The 14,569-nt window shown below is 36.6% G+C and overlaps 1 protein-coding gene across 1 annotated transcript in view; it reads left to right on the top strand.

The window, feature by feature from the left end:
- The window catches only part of LOC137659677 (uncharacterized), an 85,985-nt gene extending 72,169 nt beyond the window's left edge, over positions 1 to 13,816 (top strand). Inside the window, exons 15-18 of the mRNA XM_068394502.1 lie at positions 2,357 to 2,626; positions 3,020 to 3,283; positions 9,862 to 10,038; positions 10,318 to 13,816. Of these exons, the coding sequence (XP_068250603.1) occupies positions 2,357 to 2,626; positions 3,020 to 3,283; positions 9,862 to 10,035 (708 nt within the window). The 3' untranslated portion in view covers positions 10,036 to 10,038; positions 10,318 to 13,816. The remainder of the gene's footprint in view (positions 1 to 2,356; positions 2,627 to 3,019; positions 3,284 to 9,861; positions 10,039 to 10,317) is intronic.
- The last annotated feature ends 753 nt before the right edge of the window (positions 13,817 to 14,569 follow it).

The raw sequence follows: 14,569 nt of genomic DNA, 5'->3' as shown, positions 1-14,569 counted from the left end.
TCGTTTATCGCGGTAGATAGGTTCCAGTCGCGGCCGCGATAGGTGAAAATCCGCGAAGTAGTGACACCATATTTACCTATTTATTCAACATGTATATTCAGACTTTTAAAACCTTCCCTTGTACGTAGTTCTGTTAACAAACTACCCTTTAATGTACAGAACGCTTAATGCATGTACTACAGTACCCTAAACTAAAACAGGCACAAATATTAAAGGTGATTTTATATCATGCATTTCCTAAACACGCTAAAAAGCACGATAAAAAATGGCAACCAATGTTTTGTTTACATTTATCTCTGATCATAATGAAGAAACAAACTGGAGGTAGAGCTTTGCTTATTACCCAGACATATTTCCCATACTTTTCCCTTAGAACTACATCACATCTTCCTACTTTAGATATGTATATATATATATATATATATATATATATATATATATTATATATATATATATATATATATATGTACATATATATATATATATATATATATATATATATATATATATATATATATATATATATATATATATATATGTGTGTTTGTGTGTGTATATATATATATATATATATTTATATGTATACACATATACATACCTACATATATACATAAATACATGCATACATATAAATATATATATATATATTACTGTATATATATGGGTTATGGAAAAAATCCGCGAAGTGGTGAATCCGCGATGGTCGAACCGTGAAGTAGCGAGGGTTCACTGTAGTGGGATGTCCGCCAGCCGCGGTGAGCTGACCAGACGGGTTTGCCGTGTCCGATGTTTACCCCACCTTTTCTAGGGGCCTCCCCATGTGGGGTGGGCTGCGGTGTCCTCAATAGGCCAGCCCAGTCACGAGTCCAGCTGCCGAACTCTGGTGTCACGGCACCGTCACCAGAGAGCGACTGAATCTTAGACTCGCCGCCTGAGTGCAGTCGTGAGCTAAGGGCTTCCAGCTATCCAGGCCTGCCCCCTTCACCCACAGTGCTGTCGCCTCAGGACTTGCTGGTGGTGGTGATGATGATGATGGTGAGAAAGAGATGAAGAAGGGTGGAGGAAACGACAGAATGCCAGTAGCTAGGTATATTGTTTTGGGTGGTCGTGGCTTTGCAACGGCCACGCACACACACTTGGCCCACATCATTTTCACCGCGGCTCAAGACATATGAGACAGGCGGCTTCTCCGATGTTGGTTGCATCGGGCTGCCGGGTTCTTGTTATGTCAAGGCCCGCCTTGTTGCCTGCCCGACAGGCATTGCCCTCTTCCGCCGGTGCTGGGAAGCTCCGCCGTTGGGGTCTTGTTTGGTTTGATTTTGGAGTTTTCCTTCTCCTAGCCTTTGCCTATCTTAAAATAAAGGAGAAGGCCTATAAGGGTCCATTCTTGGTCTGGTCTCTCAGAACTGGCCTTAGCGGTATGGTTGAGCCTGCCAGGGTGGATAAACTACCCCTCCACCATTGCCCAGCCCATCATTGGGACACTCAAGCCCCTCTACTGCAGCAAAGTGCTGGACCTTCAGAGGGGTGTGTATAGTACGTCAATATAAAACCTGGCTTTGAGAGAGAAGTAATATGGACATCAAGGGAGTTTCATAAAAATCATAAATATTTGAGTGTATTGTGCAATTACAATTTATGTCGTAGTAGCAATATTTAACAGCATGTCTAAATTCATCTTAAATAGCTAGATTGAGGAAAATGGTAAAAATGTATATCAGGAATAAATAGGAATTATCTTGCAAATACTGCAATTTCTGCATGTAGAAATTTCCCATTTTATAGTCGCTGTGATGGAGTGTTTTTGGTAAAAAAAATTTCAGCTCTAGAATGAAATAAAACAGCCATAATATTCTTAGTTTTATTTTTAATATTCTTGTTTGATTTTGTTCAGTAAAACTCATGTTTGTATCACCAAAGGGACTTACAAATTTCCATTTTAACATAATATTTAATACAGCAGTTAATGTTTTTTTATTTACTTATATTAATTAAATACATCATACATCCATATACCAAGGCACTTTCCCCAATTTTAGGGGGTAGCTGACATGAAAACAAATGAAAGAAGGGGACCTTTCCTCTCTACTATTAATCAAATAGTTTTGCTAAATTTTTCATATAGTTTTCCTGAATTATTAGTTGCAATATCTGTAAATAACTGCATTTATTTATTAATTATTTCAATGTTATCTATGATTATTGTTACATAAATAATACCCTAACAGTTATCAATTTCATAGTAAAGTACCAAGAGATTTAACAGTACTTCATCTTTATCTAGAGTTGACCAGTCGTGAGACTGCAGGTCATAGGCCCTTAACAGTGTTAAACTGTATCTAATGAATCCTTACAGGGTTATTCTGCCATTCCTGTCGAACTAAACTTGAAACACTTGCGAAGAGTACGGGGCGACAATTACTGCGGAATCCGTGCAGCCATATACCAGATGCTATCCCTTGGCCTCCCGCTGCCGAGTGGCCACGCGACTCACACGCGCCTTGCTGCGGAATTAAAACAGGGATCAACGTGGTTACAAGACTGGACATTTGGTCATCGCCTTAATTTTTCAAAAGAGCAAATCCTCAATGGGTTTTGGGAATGCTTAGATGCCCTGGATAACATAGTAAGTGTCTTGCATTTTTGTTAGCAGGGTAGATAATAGTCTTACATATTCTGTTGATATACCATTTGATTTATGGTCATTATCTTATGTACCATTTGATATTTATAGTCATTATCCTATGTACTATTTGATATACAGTATAGTCATTTATCCTATGTACTATTTGATATATAGTCATTATCCTATATACCATTTGATATATACTGTACCCTATGTACCATTTGATATACAGTATAGTCATTATCCTATGTACTATTTGATAAATAGTCATTATCCTTTGTACCATTTGATTTACTGTATAGTCATTATACTTATATTTTGTCATGTTGAAAATAAGATCATGGCGCTATGAACTGTCTGTTGGTAAAGTTAAAATTTTACCTTTAATTGAAGGTTCTGAATCTCATGGGGGTTGAAAACCGTGAGTGTGTTGTCCTGTCCCGTCTCAACAGCGATCCCACGTTGGACATCAAATTGTGCGAGGCTGTTAAGCTCCATATGTTGGCTGCCGCGTTAGACTTGCACATTGGAAATAACAACGGCGATAACGTCCCCCTCTTTGCAATGATCATGTTTGCGCGTCACTCGTCGTTAACCCCAAGAGATCTTCTGAAAAATCATCTAAACCCAGTTGGAGATTCTGCGGGATTAGAACAGGTATGTTATGTATAAGTACCTCTTGTTAATGTTTATCAATGTGAATGTTTTTAGCTTTCAGAAGACTGACTGAAAATGAAAAAAAGTATGATTACTAAGTAGAGATTAAGATAGATACTTTACTTTACTTTGTTATAGCACTGAATGGAATATATCTTCGAAGAGGACTGCTCAATTCTTTGTGTAGTCTCTAGAGCTCAGGTATTTCATTAAACTTGCTTCTATGAGGAATATTTTTACAACTAAGTCTTTTAACCCAGGCCTATGTTTTATAGCTGCCATGTTATAGTTCTGTAAAATGTGCAGTGAGATCTTTATCAAGCAGTCTCTGCCTGGGCAGGTTTTTTGTGAAGCGCAAATTTAAATGTATAGTATATGCCTTTACTGCCCCACTATTGTGGATCCTTGGTAAGGAAACAATATTTATGATGTTTCATACTGCATTATTTTCATAACCTATAAATTGTTCTAGCAATCTGAGCTAAAGGAAATGAAAATGGAATTTTAAGTGCAGTATAACATAGATTATCTCTATACGTGAGGCAAAGAGGGCAGCTGACCTGAGGTGGGGTCAGGGACTGGGTCAGTCATATGAAGAGAATAAGAAGAAGTTTTGGAAAGAAGTGAAGTGAGTAAGGAAGGCCGGCGCAAGAATTGAAGAGACAGTGAAAGATGGAAATGGAAGGTTGTTAAAAGGAGAGGAGGCAAGGAAAAGGTGGGCGGAATATTTTGAAAGTTCGCTGAATGTTGAGGATGATAGGGAGGCAGATATAATTGCTGTTCCAGGTGTTGAGGTGCCAGTGATGGGAGATGAGAATGAGAGAGAGATTACAATAGAGGAAGTGAGGAGAGCACTAGATGAAACGAGAGTAGGAAAAGCATCTGGTATGGATGGTGTGAAAGCTGAGATGTTGAAGGAAGGGGGTGTGACTGTACTTGAATGGTTGGTGAGATTGTTTAATGTGTGTTTTGTGTTGTCAATGGTACCAGTAGATTGGGTCTGTGCATGTATTGTACCACTATATAAGGGTAAGGGAGATGTGCATGAGTGTTGTAATTCAAGAGGTATTAGTTTGTTGAGTGTAGTTGGAAAAGTGTATGGTAGAGTACTGATTAATAGGATTAAGGATAAAACAGAGAATGCAATCTTGGAAGTACAGGGTGGTTTTAGAAGAGGTAGGGGTTGTATGAATCAGATTTTTACAGTTAGGCAGATATGCGAGAAATATTTAGCAAAAGGTAAGGAGGTGTATGTTGCGTTTATGGATCTGGAGAAAGCATATGATAGAGTTGATAGGGAAGCAATGTGGAATGTGATGAGGTTATATGGAGTTGGTGGAAGGTTGTTGCAAGCAGTGAAAAGTTTCTACAAAGGTAGTAAAGCATGTGTTAGAATAGGAAATGAAGTGAGCGATTGGTTTCCGGTGAGAGTGGGGCTGAGACAGGGATGTGTGATGTCGCCGTGGTTGTTTAACTTGTATGTTGATGGAGTGGTGAGAGAGGTGAATGCTCGAGTGCTTGGACGAGGATTAAAACTGGTAGGCGAGAATGATCATGAATGGGAGGTAAATCAGTTGTTGTTTGCGGATGATACTGTACTGGTAGCAGACACAGACGAGAAGCTTAACCGACTAGTGACAGAATTTGGAAGGGTGTGTGAGAGAAGGAAGTTGAGAGTTAATGTGGGTAAGAGTAAGGTTATGAGATGTACGAGAAGGGAAGGTGGTGCAAGGTTGAATGTCATGTTGAATGGAGAGTTACTTGAGGAGGTGGATCAGTTTAAGTACTTGGGGTCTGTTGTTGCAGCAAATGGTGGAGTGGAAGCAGATGTACGTCAGAGAGTCAATGAAGGTTGCAAAGTGTTGGGGGCAGTTAAGGGAGTAGTAAAAAATAGAGGGTTGGGCATGAATGTAAAGAGAGTTCTATATGAGAAAGTGATTGTACCAACTGTGATGTATGGATCGGAGTTGTGGGGAATGAAAGTGATGGAGAGACAGAAATTGAATGTGTTTGAGATGAAGTGTCTGAGGAGTATGGCTGGTGTATCTCGAGTAGATAGGGTTAGGAACGAAGTGGTGAGGGTGAGAACGGGTGTAAGAAATGAGTTAGCGGCTAGAGTGGATATGAATGTGTTGAGGTGGTTTGGCCATGTTGAGAGAATGGAAAATGGCTGTCTGCTAAAGAAGGTGATGAATGCAAGAGTTGATGGGAGAAGTACAAGAGGAAGGCCAAGGTTTGGGTGGATGGATGGTGTGAAGAAAGCTCTGGGTGATAGGAGGATAGATGTGAGAGAGGCAAGAGAGCGTGCTAGAAATAGGAATGAATGGCGAGCGATTGTGACGCAGTTCCGGTAGGCCCTGCTGCTTCCTCCGGTGCCTTAGATGACCGCAGAGGTAGCAGCAGTAGGGGACTCAGCAGTATGAAGCTTCATCTGTGGTGGAAATGTGGGAGGTTGGGCTGTGGCACCCTAGCAGTACCAGCTGAACTCGGCTGAGTCCCTGGTTAGGCTGGAGGAACGTAGAGAGTAGAGGTCCCCTTTTTTGTTTTGTTTCTTGTTGATGTCGGCTACCCCCCAAAATTGGGGGAAGTGCCTTTGGTATATGTATGTATATCTCTATACTTGCCTGAGGTTCAGGTTCGTATGGCCGAGTTTTACAAACACAATAGGATCCCAAATTTCATATGATTAGGGTGGTTATAAATAATTCAGGGTATCTTCATATAGAAGGGATGACAAGGGTAGCTTATTTTCATCCTCGGAGAAAGTGGTTTACCAATCTGTGGTCTCCGTTGTAGAATTGAATGAAGAGGATGCCTTGCATGAGCAATTTTGTTAGCCAACAGAATTTTAGTTTCTTTCACCTAAAATTGCATGAAGACTGTCCAGCATATTCTCAGAAAAAAGGATTTTTTAGGCTCTAGATTATTTATCGTTGATTCAAAGAGGTAGCCTCCAATTTGTTTTGAGACAGTGGTATGTGTATTTTGATTGTTGTAAGTTCAAGAACGTTTTGGTGATTGGAACAAGTTTGGATAATGTTGTTAAAGTTAAGTATTTCTGGTTTAAGAGAGGATACCAGAGATTTAGAATATTTAGGGTTATATGTCGATGCAGAATACCATCTCAGCTTTCTTGGGATTTATCCTCTTCAGGTAATTTTGTGGATATATATAGTTTGTTTGCTATTGAGAAACCTTTAGTAGTCATATATTTGTTGGAATGTGAATGCAGTGGTGCATTATTTAAAAAATCCTCATTTTGATCCTGTAGAAGGACTTTTCTTTAATGATATACTGCTTAAATAATTGGTGGCCTTGCTTTGGCTAAGTTCATAGGTGAGCTGAAGACTCCCTTCAAGAATGTGGGTTTTGTTTCTTGCATAGCTTTCATGCTATAAATTTTTTCAGGGCCAAGAGTTACAATCCCCCCCCACCCCCCCAAAAAAAAGATCAAATTATGGTAATGATATCAATTCTTGAAGTCTTTAATAGTCAATTAATTCAAAGTGTCATCTTAGTAATTGTGTATCAAAATTATATAAATTATTTTTTCAAAATTTATGTGGAGAATATATTGTACAGTACTAGAAACTTGAATCGATAGTGTTAAGATGATGGGATATCCATAACATCAGCGGAAAAGACGTAACACAGAACGAGGATGAAAATAACTGATATTGAATAAGAATGTATTTATGGAATTTTGGCTATATAACCATGTGCTAGGGCCTGTTGGAGCATTTATTATTCAAGTACAACTGGGAAAAGCTTGCAGTTATGCTATGAGGCAAAATTTAGAGAGGTTGAACACCAAGATAAAAAAAAGTCAGAATAGAGATAAAATAGAAGGATATGAAGGAAAGGAAATGCAGATATGGGGCAAGTGAACAGCAGGATCATCACTACTTTACAATTGTGACCAAATCAAGCCCTAGAGATCACTCAACGTGCCATTTCAGTCGGCTGGAGATTTCTTATAAATCTTACATGAGTATGATACATCAGGGACAGGGTGCTCAGTCTTCACTACTAATGAAATCAAGGCATGATCCGATGTCCCAACTGGAGAACCAATCTTGCAGTAGATTGCGCAAGGTGAACTGATAGCCCTACCCCTTAATAACTGCTATTGTATACTTTTGAAGTGACAATGATATACAAACTACTACTGCGATTACTAGTGATTGAAATCACTTATTCAGGTTTTTTTTTTTTTTTTTTTTTTTTTTGCATTGAGGGTTGCCGGAAATTTCAAGTTCTTAACCCTTTTACCCCCAAAGGACGTACTGGTACGTTTCACAAAACACATCCCTTTACCCCCATGGACGTACCGGTACGTCCTTGCAAATTGCTATTTACAATTTTTTTTTTAATTTTTTTGATAATTTTTTGAGAAATTTCAGGCATTTTCCAAGAGAATGAGACCAATGACAAAAATTAAGGCTGTTAGAGCAATTTGCAAAATATATACTGTACTGCAAAATGTGCTTGAATAAAAAATAACCCCTGGGGGTTAAGGGTTTGAAAGTTCCAAATAACCTGGGGGTAAAAGGGTTAAAATATATTGTCTAAAACAGGGGTGTGTGGGTTGTGGCATCCTAGCAGTACTAACCAAACTTGGCTGAGTCCCTCGTCAGGCAAAGAGGAACGATTAGAAAAAAAAAATACCCTTTTGTATCTTTTTTTTTGTCGGCTTCCTCACAAAATTGGGGGAAGAGCCATGGTAGATAGAAATATTGATTGCTATTACTTCTTTACTAAGATTTGATATTGAAGTTAATTTTGCTATTTGTTATAGTAGGAAAAAACAAAATTTTATGTAATATTTTTGTTATTGATGTTACCATATTGGGAGACATGTTAAAAAGAATTTAACACCATTGCATATTCAATTTTTTTGCAGTTTAAAATTGTCTTGATTGCTTAATAATATTTTGCCTGTTATATGTTGAGTCAATTTGAATAAAACCAGCTTCCCAAATAATACAAATAATATATATTAGTCTTGTTTTACTAACAAGCAGTACTCTAATTAATACATTAACTTGAACTGTTGAATGAATTCATGTGAACAATAATGAAGTGTCAGTGATTCTGTTTACAGTTACCGTCCATTTTGTCTAACTCCTTGTCTGTTATATATATTTATCCAATTAACTCTGGATATTAATGTCTTTCCTATTTCATGCTGCCTTCCCTCACTTCAGGACCAACACAAGGTGTGTAGTAAATTTGCACCACACTATGCATGATGTGCATGTCATAGCAATCTGTACCGCACATGTATCACACACGCTCGGACACTGTAAAGGTATTTCTCTTTTTTTTATACAATGTCGTTATAGCTGTCCCCTCAAACTGATAACCTGTTTATGCCTGTATCTTCTTTTATCGATCTGTTTGAATTTTTGTAACCTTTCACTGAAACTGTTTTTATATAAGCTCGCTGTCTGTTGCAATAAAGTTGGTTGCATTCACGAGTCTCTCTCTTACAACCTAATGGCTCACTGGCACATTGGTGAGTTACTCTGGGTTGTAACCGAGAGATTCATGAATGCTACTAAATTTATTGCAATAGACAGCGAGCTTTGATAACAACAGTTTCAGTGAAAGGTCATAAAAATTCAAACAGATTGATACAAGCAGATACAGGCTTAAAAAGGTTACCAGTGCGAGGGGAGAGCGATAACAACATTATAAAAAAAAAAATAATACCGTCACACTATACAAGCATGTGTGATACACATGCGGTACAAATCTTTAACTGGTCATTGCTTGTCAAGATTACATTCGAATTTAGAATGGAATCGTACTAAATTTTTGCTAATCTCTTCAGTATATCTCACAGCATTTCTTTCTTTTATATATTTTGTCTGGCTGCTTAAATCCTATATGAATCATGTATATACAATACTCTACTGGACTTTCATATTGCTGTAATTAAGTTAGTTTTATTTATTTTATTAATCTATTCATGCATAAAACATTTTCTTACTATTAGCACTATTGATAGCAATATACAGTACTACCTTGATTTGTTTGTCTTATCACTTCAATCTAAATATTTTTTAGCAGTTTATTTATTCATGATCATTGATATTTATTTCCTAATGTCTGATTTAGAATGCATAGAAGAGCACTATCTTCTTGTGCATGAAATAGAGTTGCGTAACACAGTACAGTATCTTAACCCTCTTACCCCCAAAGGACGTACTGGTACGTTTCACAAAACTCATCTCTTTACCCCCATGGACGTACCGGTATGTCCTTGCAAAAAACTGCTATTTACATTATTTTTGCATATTTTTGATAATTTTTTGAGAAACTTCAGGCATTTTCCAAGAGAATGAAACCAACCTGACCTCTCTATGATGAAAATTAAGGCTGTTAGAGCAATTTAAAAAAAATATACTGCAAAATGTGCTTAAAAAAATAACCCCTGGGGGTAAAAGGGTTAATACATAAGTACAGGTGAAATTGGATAATGCAGATTGAGGAGAACTGTATGCTGAAAATTATCTTGTTCTTTCATCTCATTGACAAAATGTGTCTGTTAACTCTTAAAACTGTGGTTACAGATTGAGATGTTCTTAATGGGACATACTTTGGGAGTAACGCTGCAAGTGGTGCGCCCGGCGAGTTACGGCAAGGATGACTTTATATGCTACTATCCAGATGCCAACATTGGTGTCTGGCCAGAAGTGACTCTCGTGGCCGAAGACGATCGACACTACAATGTTCTCGTCAAGTGAGAGGTGAGAAATTGTGTACGGTAGTAAGTCACGTTTCCGAAGGGAAAAAGGAGCTAAGGGCTTCTTTGGCGACAGATTGGGCGTGCTTTCTCATGCCGATAAATCTCTTAAACTCCTACTTCTTCTTTGCGAATTCCGCCCTGATAATATGATTTTCGAGTGAGTTCAAATAACACAGATGGGAGAACATTTTATTTCCATCATACATAAGAAAATATTTTGCATGGTATATTTTTTTTAATTTTTTCTGATTATTATAAAAACTTTATTTCTTGATTTCAGGAAAGAAATTCAAAGATTCTGTGAAGGGAAACACCATTCAGTGGTGCTGAAAAAAATGTTATCATTGACGCTTTCGAGAATTGCATTGGCAAACGGTGCTGCAAGTACGTATCCTAAAGAAGACAGATCTCAAATTCTACGTACTCTTGCAAAGGCAACTGGGCAGAAAACCAATGTTAAGAAGAATAACAGAGGAAAGAAATTTTAATGTGTTGAAAATCTAATTTACACTTTATTTGATTTTTTTTTATCAGAGCTTAATTTTATGTAATGGAATTAACCATTTGGTTTTATTAGTTTATATTTCACACTTAACATCTTTGAGTTGGATTCTCAAAAGAATTTATATATTCTGTTGCCTTTTTTTATTCGTTGGTCTAGTTTTTAAACATATAGTACTGATTTTTCATCAATACAGTACTGTACATCATTATGAAATGAGTAAATATCTGTTTTAATACAATCAAAATACAAGATTACTGTATTGTAATGATAAATTCAACAATTTCCTTGTAGCTCTGAGGACAAATTAATAGTAAGCGGGAATGGAAGTGATATCCGTTTCGAATTATAGTGGCGTATGTTGGATCTGAATTCCACTCAAAAAGAGGAATGCCGTATATCGCGTGTGATTCATGGGTGCATGTAGGATATGATGTATATAGTGTTTTTGTTAGCATATCTCAGTTTGTTTAGAAATCGTGTAAATATATATATTGTATATAACCATTATCTGTTGAATAATTGAATATGTAAAGATAGAAATAATCTAAATAGTCTTGGTTTCGTCAAATTTGATTTGCTTGTAATATATGCTGTGTATCACCAAACAAAGAGCAAAGGTATTGATTTTCATAATTATAAGCAATAACCTTATTTTAGACGTTTATATAGATGATTCCAGCTGGACAAAATAATAATAATGACAACACAAACTGCCATCTAGCAGTATCGCAACGGACTCGCCTTTTGATTCTCATCGTTTGACGTATGCCTGTGTCTCACATCTCTGGGATTCTTTTAAATAACAGTTTGGTTATTTGCAGCATCAGGTGTACGATACTAATGTACATAAGAAAGAATTACTGGAAATAAAGGGGGAACTAATTGTGTATCAAGCTTCCGGTGCTCAAATGATGGAAATTGTTTCATAGAACTTTTTCAAAGCATGTAGACCCAGATGCTTCAAGTCTGGATTTTGGGTTATGATGCGTGGGCAGTACAATATGGTGGTTAAAACAATAATCGGTTGTCTTCCATATGTTTAAAGCATCTATTGTGTCTCAAGTCTTACTGTGTTCGTAATTATGCACTCTTCCATTTCTTGTTTTATTCGTTAAAACTTCTTTCACAATACTAGCGTTATCTTCTGCCGACTTTGGTTGCTGATTTAGTATTGTATTGTTATTCACGTATCAAACTTGAGTTTACATGCTTAATGGTATTGGAACATAGAAACGGAGAATTTCAACTAAATGGAGATCTGTGTCAGATTTAGGAGTGCCAGTTACTTTCGTATTTTTAAACCTGATTCTAATATTAATTTGCAGACCAAAGAAATAGTGATAGTGTGAATGATTTTATTTTTTATTCTAGATTGCGCAGTTATAATACATTTGAACAATTGTGAACCTAACAAAGGAACAACATCAGAACAGCAAATGTCACTTTTTTGTAGCTTAAGGAATTCTGTTAACTGATTTAAGCAGTACATTTGAGTCATGGCATTCCTATTTCTACACACGATACCCCATTGAGTGCCAGGTCATCAAAATATTTTCAGACACTAAACTAAAGAAGTTTTCTCTTTTTATCCATAAGCAAATTAAATTTACTTAACATCTGATTATAAGACTATATACAGTATATATCAAAAGGAAGATTGTTTCTACTGTACTGTTCCAAGATACAAACATAGCTAATTGATGTAGCAGGTACAGTGAGTATAGAAGTACAGGTGTTACAGGTAAACTATTTGCTGTTAAGATACCTCAAGTATTAAATATATGTGAAGTACTATGATGTTGAACTTGTATCAATACACTTAAACTGGAGATGCAAGTTACCTTGAGGAAGGGGCATATCCAATGATATGGGAATCACTCAAAACCAACCTGTATTTTACCCTCCCTTTAATTTTAGTTTTTGACTTGTAAATTCGTAATACGTTTACATTTCATAGTTATGTAGAGAATCAAACACAGCAGCCCTAATCTTTGTTACCGTGAGGCATGTAGCAGTTTTGTATTCATGCACAAAACACAGTCTAAGTTGAGGCTTCTTGCCATACAAAGTTTCGCTTTGTATTTTGGTTTAAGATGCACGGTTAAGCGCCACTTTTTACTACTGCACTAAATTAGTTCATTGGATATTTTTGGGCTGGAGTGCTGGCTTTCCTTATTTTTATTTACTTTATTTATTTTACTTTTTTATTTGTATTACTGTACTTGGAAAGCTCAGTCTCACTTCATGCCTTAATTTTTTTTGTTTTGTCATTTGCTAAACTATCTCCCAATGTTAAGCGTTTTCACTACACTTTTTATATAAGCACAAATTACGCTTATCGAATCGTATATGCAACGCGGCATGTTCTGTAACTGTGCAAAGAAATAGGGGAAAGATGGCCTGGCACTGTAGTACATTGCTTCAAACTCCACTCGTGGTTATTAGCGTGTTGCTGGAAATTTTCGAATGAGGAGTTGCTTATATTCTACAATGAGTTTTTACTTTATTATCGTCATGAAATTGCCCAGCGTTATTTGATGTTCAAAATATTTTTCAACTTCATACAGTTTGTAATTGTTCCTTGTATTTTTGTACTACAGTTTATATGATGTACAAGTGCACCTTTGATATGATGAGTTCATGTTTTTTGTTTCCACGGAGTATCGGACCATTAATCACGCCGTTAAGCTTTACGATGCATTGCTGGCATGAGAGCAGTTTCAACCAGTGCAATGAAAATGCTGTTGATGACTGACTGCTTTTCAAATCAAAATTTACTCTCCATTTGTTAATGTTTGATTTTATGAAAAATGTGTAGTTTTATTTATTCATTCCAAAAACATTTTGTAATGTTTAACAAAAAGTAGAGTAAGATTACAAAAAACATTAAAACATCATGTTAGGAGGGTACTTGCATATATTTTTTTCCAATGATCCAAGTTCCATCTTGTTACAGATGAGCTAATAGGCTGTTAAGAGCAAAACTTTAAAGATATGCATTTATACAAATATTATGGAAATATTACGAGACATTTTTCATCGAGGTTTGCCTATGCTGGAATTCAATGTGATTATAGAGTACATCAAAATGCATTTTACGGATGATTCTTATTTTCCTAAGAGTTTATATCTTCTGAAATTGATGGTGTAAACTGACTGTTGTTCTTCTTTAGGTTCATTTTCTGTGTTACAATGCAGCTGTGTCAGGTCTAAGTTAGGTTACGGCTCTGTAACGGGTTTTGCAGGAGTAGAACAAAGTGAGTTTATTTTCCAATTGAGGAGTTTCATTACCCTTTATATTATTATTATTATTATTACTAGCCAAGCTACAACTCTAGTTGGGAAAGCAAGATGGTATAAGCCCAAGGGCTCCAACTGGGAAAAATAGCCCAGTGAGGAGAGGAAATAATGAAATAAATAAATGTGAACAAATTAACAATAAATCATTCTACAAACAGTAACAACGTCAAAACAGATATGTCATATATAAACTATAAAAAGACTCATGTCAGCCTGTTCAACATAAAAACATTTGCTGCAACTTTGAACTTTTGAAGTTCTACTGATTCAACTACACGATTAGGAAGATCATTCCACAACTTAGTCGCAGCGGGAATAAAACTTCTAGAATACTGTGTAGTATTGAGCCTCATGATGGAGAAGGTCTATATCAATGTGCTTGCAGTATTGCACATGTCTAATGTACCATCCATTACGTAGTGTGGGTATGTAGTCTTGCCATCTCCATCCTAGGGCTTAATACTACAAAGTACCGAAGGTCCTCAACATTGCAAACTTAATTGGTTCCAAGATTCTGTTTGTAAGTTAAATTCTGTTAACCCTGGATAGGTACGGTCCTCGGACACCCCTTTAAGGGTATACTCGGACGCGAACGACCCCGACGCCAAAAAAATTCTTGAAAAATCAGTTTTTGCAGTAACCTCCTTTTTTCTTTTGCCAAAAAAAACTTCAATGAATGCTTAAAACAACTGTAAAGATAAATACTACTCATCTGCAGAAAAACTAT

Source organism: Palaemon carinicauda, chromosome 20 (genome assembly GCF_036898095.1).
Source record: "Palaemon carinicauda isolate YSFRI2023 chromosome 20, ASM3689809v2, whole genome shotgun sequence".
NCBI classification, from domain to species: domain Eukaryota; kingdom Metazoa; phylum Arthropoda; class Malacostraca; order Decapoda; family Palaemonidae; genus Palaemon; species Palaemon carinicauda.
The sequence above is the reverse complement of the archived record's forward strand: the minus strand, read 5'-3'. Positions and strand labels throughout refer to the sequence as shown.